Here is a 7,917-nt window from a genome sequence, read left to right as displayed (position 1 = left end):
TAACTTAACTCTGGTTTATCACACCTGAGTTCAATTTCTCTAGCCACATCCCGGCCTGATTACTGCCACACCTGTTCGCAATCTGAGCAAAAAGAACATAAAAGCCCGTCTCCGTTATGCCAGAAAACATCTTGATGATCCCCAAGACTTTTGGGGAAATACTCTGTGGACTGAAGAGACAAAAGTTGAACTTTTTGGAAGGTGTGTGCCCCACTACATCTGGCGTAAGAGTAACATCGCATTTCAGAAAAAGAACATCATACCAACAGTAAAATATGGTGGTGGTAGTGTGGTGGTCTGGGGCTGTATGCTGCTTCAGGACCTGGAAGACTTGCTGTGATAAATGGAAATGAATTCTGCTGTCTACCAAAAAATCCTGAAGGATAATGTGTGGCCATCTGTTAGTGACCTCAAGCTGAAGCGAACTTGGGTTCTGCAGCAGGACAATGATCCAAAACACACCATCAAGTCCACCTCTGAATGGCTGAAGAAAAACAAAATAAAGACTTTGGAGTGGCCTAGTCAAAGTCCTGACCTGAATCCTATTGAGATGCTGTGGCATGACCTTAAAAAGGCGGTTCATGCTCGAAAACCTTCCAATGTGGCTGAATTACAACAATTCTGCAAAGATGAGTGGACCAAAATTCCTGCACAGTGCTGTAACAGACTCATTGCAAGTTATTGCAAACGCTTGATTGCAGTTCTTGCTGCTAAGGGTGGCCCAGCCAGTTATTAGGGTTAGGGGGCAAACACTTTTTCACACAGGGTCATGTGGGTTTGGATTTTGTTTTCCCTTAATAATAAAAACCTTCCTTTAAAAACTGTATGTTGTGTTTACTTGTGTTATCTTTGACTAATATTTAAATTTGTTTGATGATCTGAAACATTAAAGTGTGCAAACCAATGAAAAATCAGGAAGGGGGCCAACACTTTTTCACACAACTGTACATCTGACACGAGGTCTACTTTAAATACAAACACAACCTTGTAGGTCACATGTGTGAAAGTGCATTACTGTGTTATGTTGATGTTTCTTCTGTTCAGGTTTTTTACATGATGGGAAACTTCCCCTGCAAAGTGCAAATTCCCTTACAAAGTGAACAGTGTTTTTGCCTTTAGTAAATCAACACCAATGAGTCTAGCATTTCAGCCTCTATTACGGCCAACTAATAATCTGAGTTTACTACTTACTTATCTGCTGAATTCCGAAACCTTGTAAAGAATGGAAGATTTATTCGCAGTGTTTCAGACTTAAACTGGCTCAGCCCATATCCAACCACAGCTCTGAAATAATAATTGGTTTGTCAGATAAGAATCATTGTGACAATTACTACCAGTGTTTACTGCTATATTGCATTAATAAACTTCCTTCTGGGTAAAATCATATATGACAAAAATTTTCTCCTAGTCCTTGATATATCCCAGAACTAAAAAATGAGTTGTGAGAAACAAAGAGTGCCTTAAATGGAAGGAGAGTGAAAAATTGCGCAAATAATTAGTATGGCACATACACTTTAGTCCTAAGGATAAAAACACATTGGGGGGGAATTTATCAAAACTGGAGCAGACAGAATCTGGAGCAGTTGCCCATGGCAACCAATCAGCATCTCTCTTCTGTTTGCTCGGGTAAGATTTGAAAATGAGACAGAGAAGCTGATTGGTTGCCGTGCAAATCTGCTCTAGAGTTTGTCTGCTCCAGTTTTGGTAAATTCCCCCCATTATATTCAAGGTCATGGAATACCACATTTAGTGAGGACTATTGATGTTTGAGTGTAAGCCATTAATGGGCCTTTTCAAATATTACAATTTTTACTTGGCATATACTGTACTTCTGGATGTTCCCTGTAAGGGAGAATTCCAACTACACATTTTATCAACAGGTTTGTGTATTATGTGTGAAGATGATCTCTGAATTAGAAAAAGCAATGGGGGGAATTTATCAGAACTGCAGCAGACAAAATCTGGAGCAGCTGCGCATGGCAACCAATCAGCTTCTCTCTTCAGTTTGTTCAGTTAAGATTTGAAAATGAAAGAGAGAAGCTGATTGGTTGCATTGCAAAACTACTCCAGATTTTGTCTGCTCCAGGTTTGATCAATTCCCTTCAATGTATTTACATATTTTACTCTTTTTTTATACTCTTAGAAATTACATATTCGGAAAAGATCAATTGCTGGTTCACAGAAGACACCCACAATGACAAACAAACCCTTTAACCCAATACTGAAACCCAAGCCACTGTAGTAACCCATACATCCTAATTGCAAAACTTCTCTGGCTACAAAAAAAAATCCAATTATAATGTTTATGTTTTGCAAAAATGAGCAGCATAGCAAACCGTTTTTGTTGTTTCTGGTTAAAGGGACACTGCTGACTTGTAGGTATTTGGAGTCCTCCTCCTCAACTCTTAGTAGTGAGAAACCTTCCTTATGCAGCTGGATGATCATTTATAATGGAAAAAACCCTGTAATCTGCTCTGGAAAAGATTTTGGTGATTAGAACTAAAGTATTGAAGGGCAAATGTCCTTATTTAACCCAGAGTACTATGTTAGGTAAGTTTGTCAAGTTTAATCCAATTTTTGAAATACTTAGTGGTAATTAAACTAATTTTCTTTGTCAATCTTTACAAAACCCTTTGCCAAATATGAACTATTTTGTTTATAATTAACTTACTTGAGCATAATCAGTGAACAAAACTCTGCTAAACCTTGTAAAAGCACATAAAATGTGAAGCCATGCTGCCAGTCAAATCAAAGACAGACATCTCCACCCTATCTGTGAGAATCATGTGTAACTGTTATCTGGAGGGCAGGAGCCATACATCAGCAGACACACCTAGGAGGATTTATGGTACCATCTATGTCCCATTGGGGAGATCTCCTTTCACTTCCTGTCCCACATGTGCAACAGGAAATGAAAGGAAATCTCTCTAAAGTGAGGAGAAATCCTCACATAGACAGTTGTTAACAGAACAAATGTCCCCAATGGAAAATGTCAACTCACTACCGGTGATAATAGTCACCAGGACAAACAGAGAGTGAATCTCCCTAGCGGGAACACAGACAGCTGTAGAAACCAGACTGGGGTTCTAATTCCTCTCCACTCTGCCTAAAACTAAAAAAAGTTTAGATACACTTTAAGTTGATTACCAAGTAACCATAAAGTGTAAGTATTAGTCTGTTAGTTCCATCTCAGGAAAAGATGTTTGTGAATAGCTCAGTGCTCTCTGTAAAATGTGGGACTATATAGGTGCAAAATAACCCGGATAAAATATTATTTAAATATTTAAAGCTCAACTGTAAACTTTATTTTTTTACAAAATTTTGGACAGCATGTGAAAGAGTCCCCTCTGGGGGGAATTACACCTAGCTTCCTATGTGGTAAACAGGACAAGGAGCGAGGAAAATCGAGTAACTAGCATACAGTAAGCAGGATCAGCACTTTCTTTTACTAGATTGTGGGAGGGATGGAACTTCTGGCAATGTTTATTGCTGTCTAGGTCAACATTTGTGCAATTCTCTTCACAGTCTGTGTGGTTGCTGGGACAGGAAGTGAGTAAAAAATTATCTACCAATGGGGACACAGACATCAATAAAACCTGACAGTTCTGATATATAAAGAAACTATATTTCCTCTTACCCAACATAAACCATTGGAGCTTCCGGGCCACAGAAGAGTCCTGCCGATACTGCTAATGCACATGAGAAGAATGTTCCCAAGAATGTTCTTATATTAAAGATGTGCCTCAGTGATGCTCCATTTAAGTACCCAATGACTTCAGGGAGACCACTGGGTGACCCAGTTGGACATAAAAACTAAAAGAGAAAGAATATTTGACTTTTTTTTAAAGAGATAACACCTTTGCTATACTCACATGACTGCAATTATTAATTCTTATGAGACTCTAAAAATAACTCCCTTTTATTTAAAATAAGTATCCTGATGTGTTAGCTTTGTGAATTAAGCCTATGGCATTTAGGAAGAGAATCTAAACCAACGAAACCCCCAGTGTTAGTACACATAATGTTTTTTTATAAAAAATAATGTGATGTGGCAAATATTTTCCCGTTTTATTTATCATGGTTAGGAATAGAAAATGTGATTTCAAAACATATTTCCTTCAAATCAGGTAAATAAGAAATCTTGCGTAATTAATATTTTCTTTTTTTCTATCAGGTGGAGCTTCAATTTCCTTTACACATATATTCCAGAGATTGCTTAGAACTTTGTTCTTTACAGAGCTCCATAGCTCAAGCAGCAGCTTACACATAGTACTGAATGATGTCCCAGTGACTCATCCTTTAACACATGAATCAGTCTGTAATTTCAGTCCACAAAGCCAGCCACATAGCTGGCTATAACTGTTGTGCTGTTTTCTACATAACCCATAATGACATGGATATCCTTTGTCATGTATTCCTTTTTTTTTTTTAAATAAAGATTGCGTAAAAAATAGATTTAAACATCAGTCTACAAAATGAAAGCCATTACAATTAAATTGACCCCATAACATTAGATTCCCTTGAAATCGAAACAAAAAAAAAACATTGCTGACAGGAAGATTTTTTTGGTAGAAGAGTCTTTGTATATTTCTTCTTCCAAAAAACTCCTTATTTTTGCACACTCCCTGCAGCCCATTCTCAACGTAACATTATGGCAAGTTATCCAAGGACCAACTGTGGCTTTATTTCTGCTTTAATCTTCCACCTGAAATAAATGGAAGTCACAAGCTGGTAAAAGGCACACTACATACATATATTTAAACTGTGTTATTTAATTCCCTTCATGAATTCAGCCCCTGAGTTTCAGCCTGGCATTTATTTTTTACACCTGGCTGATATTCAAGCTAAATCCCATGGCTCTAAGCCTGCAAAAAGGCAGGTTCATGGGTTCTGCAATTCTATCTCTGCATTTTATCTGCACCTATTGCCTCATCCTCATTATTAGAGCATGAGAGAAATAAAATGTAATACACATTTTGAAAAGGATGAGGTATTGCTTAGAAGCTCTGTATATAAGATACTTACCTTTTCAGCAGCCCATGTATTGAAAAGACCCAATGTCTTCTCTCCCAAGCCACTGCAAGTCTTTTACACTTCTGGGTGTGCAGAATACTTGCTCCTCCTCTGGCACCTGTGGTTCTTCCTGTTGGCTTGTACATCATTACAGAGTGTATTAGCCAGCAGGAGGCTGGAAAGGAGAGCAAACACTTGACTCATCCAACAACCAAATGCTTACAGCAGCTCGAAAGTGGAGATTGGGCAGATTTTTAATGCACAGGCCACCAGAAAGATAAGTAAATAAACCCTTCTTTTATTGGTGGCCTTTTCTGTAAAAGTAACTCTGTGGTTACATAGACAGCTATATAATCTCCACCTTTCCTCATTTTAGTGAAATATATCATGCAGAAGATGTTTGGACAAGTACCAGGCATTGTGATGAAAAATTGGTGCAAGCAAGTAATTGAGTGATCACTAGTACTTGGTTCCAAATGGAGACTATTTCGTTAAATAAGGAACAAACGTGTGTAATTCAGCTCCACGGAATAAAATTCATGTTTTTTTCTGTTTACTATTTCTTGGTTTTAAGTTATACTAACCACCACAAGGCCTGATGCGCAGAAGACCATGCCAAGACCGACTCCAAGAATGAACAGCCATGTTGTAAAAAAATCCCCATGCTGGAAAGATAAAAAGAAGGCATGTTTAGTCTAGTCAATCTAATTAATTTAACACATATGAATATACTTTACGTCAGTATAATGAATCTGCATATTAACTTTTTTAATCCCAAGGACTATACAATGGACAAGGACTGTATACTATTAGTTTAAGGAGGGGTTCTTTACAGTATGCATGAGGAAATATGTTTTTGTCACATGCAGCCTCTTTATAGTGGCAATCACATACTCCTTACTTATGGCAGTGGTTTAAAGATTTAATCTAAATTAGCCCTTGGCTGTTTTCCAGTTGATAAAGCCTATACTCCCTTATGTAATTTGGCAGCTGTGTACTTCACGTAATGTTTTATGACCATTTTCTCTAAGATACAATTTTGTAAATTGCACTTTTTACTATAAAACCTATTATCAAAAGCTTTGATCTTTTTCTGAAATCAGGTAGGTGTGGTTCTCGGTAGATGTCAATGTGACCTCTCGAAGAATTATTCCATTCAATTCAGCATACTGTTTTATCTGAGTTTGACATGCCTTGCATGCCATATAATGGCAAAATCAATACTAATCTCCACAGCTATAATTATTACAGGATAATAATGGAATATTTTGATCCAGAGAACTAGTCAGACTGCCCTGACTAGTGTCAGGAAGGCTTTTCTCTCGTCTGTGGCAAAACTAGACACAGTTTCCCCAAGTAGATTTGTTGCCTTCCTATGCACTACAGCTTTGCACTTGATAGACATATTAACTATTTAACTATATATTGCGCTGGGTTTTTCACTTACACTATAGTACTAAAAGTATGGGCCATATAGGCCTATATTTTTCAGAGAATGCGCCTCAATGTCAAAGTGTTACCCAAGGATACCGGTTCATGGATCCTTCCTTAATAACAGACCTCGGAAGCTGTAGCTTGTAAAGTTTGATCACCTGTTGCAGCTCAGAAGTGCTCAGTGAGTGCAGCTCAGAACTGTAGTGTAGTAAATGCCATTAACACTTATGAACAGTATTTCATATGTTCCTCCCTTACTGGTACTAGAAAACTTATATAAAAACTACATTATGAATCTCACCTGCAGACACAATGACATACACAGTTAGAGCAGCCACTATATACAGGTGAAACTCGATTAATTAGAATATCGTGCAAAGTTCATTTATTTCACTAATGCAACTTAAAAGTTGAAACTAATATATGAGATAGACTCATTACATGCAAAGCAAGATAATTCAAGCCGTGATTTGTCATAATTATGATGATTATGGCTTACAGCTCATGAAAACCCCAAGAACCCCAAATCCACAACCTCAAAAAAGTAGATTATTACATGCAATCAATAAAACAAGGATTGTACATAGAACAATATCGGACCTCTGAAAAGTACAAGCATGCATATGTACTCAGTACTTGGTTTGGGCCCCTTTTGCAGAACTTACTGCAATTACTTTTGCACGATATTCTAATTATTCGAGTTTCACCTGTACTTCTAAACCATAAAAATAACATTCTTTTCTTTTCAGTAGGGATGAAATTCGGCTTTGGAGCCACCTTTGGTTCGAGACAGATCTCATGGTTTGCAGTGCGGTGGATCTCTGAATTTATGGCAGAAAATTCAAATCCATAATGTACTGACCCTAGTCAAATGGATCCCTGAGAGCCAATAATCAAAAAGAATGGACAAGCCAGCCCCCTCAATATAAAAGGGTGGGCTCCCAGGAGCCATATTGGCAGTGTGTGTGTTGTTGTTGGTTAGGAAAAGCTGACAATTTTGTGTAAGTTAAGATACTTTGCTATAGAGTGCTATACTGTGCTATAGAAAGTTATACTGTAAATTGCAGTGTGGTGAGCTACAAACATTGTTTACCCACTGGGTTCACAGTTTAACAAACCTAACCGTTCTTCTTAGGAATGTGTGCTTGCTTGCTAGCTTCTGTGCTACTGCTTTGCATATTTTGTTTCTTTTATGATTTATGCTTCCATTTAATGTTTTCAGATTTTACTCTCTAGGATTAACAAAAATATTGGGCTTATGTTTTGGGTGGTTAGTCTTTTAGGGTTATTTTTTGGTTTGTATTGCTAGGGCCCTTTTAAAGTTTGGTGTGTGCAGCATACAGTTTTTGCTAAACAGTTGTTAGAACTGGCCTTTGTATGCAGCATGCCTCTGCATTGCTGAGTGGTAACTACACATACACATACACCCCCCCCCCCCCCCCCCCCACACACACCCCGACACCCCACAGA

The 7,917-nt window shown here is 37.9% G+C and overlaps 1 protein-coding gene across 2 annotated transcripts in view; it reads right to left on the bottom strand.

Moving 5' to 3' along the window:
- Positions 1 to 7,917, bottom strand: part of LOC108798153 (chloride channel protein C-like) — a 103,101-nt gene that overhangs the window by 93,298 nt on the left and 1,886 nt on the right. For both annotated transcript variants that reach the window (XM_018569883.1, XM_018569884.1), the window contains exons 3-5: positions 5,598 to 5,678; positions 3,638 to 3,813; positions 1,192 to 1,284 (exon numbers count right to left, since the gene is read on the bottom strand). In XM_018569883.1, coding sequence (XP_018425385.1) covers positions 1,192 to 1,284; positions 3,638 to 3,813; positions 5,598 to 5,678 — 350 coding nt within the window. The remainder of the gene's footprint in view (positions 1 to 1,191; positions 1,285 to 3,637; positions 3,814 to 5,597; positions 5,679 to 7,917) is intronic.

This window comes from Nanorana parkeri, unplaced genomic scaffold, assembly GCF_000935625.1.
Source record: "Nanorana parkeri isolate BGI_ZX_2015 unplaced genomic scaffold, ASM93562v1 scaffold1416, whole genome shotgun sequence".
NCBI classification, from domain to species: domain Eukaryota; kingdom Metazoa; phylum Chordata; class Amphibia; order Anura; family Dicroglossidae; genus Nanorana; species Nanorana parkeri.
The sequence above is the reverse complement of the archived record's forward strand: the minus strand, read 5'-3'. Positions and strand labels throughout refer to the sequence as shown.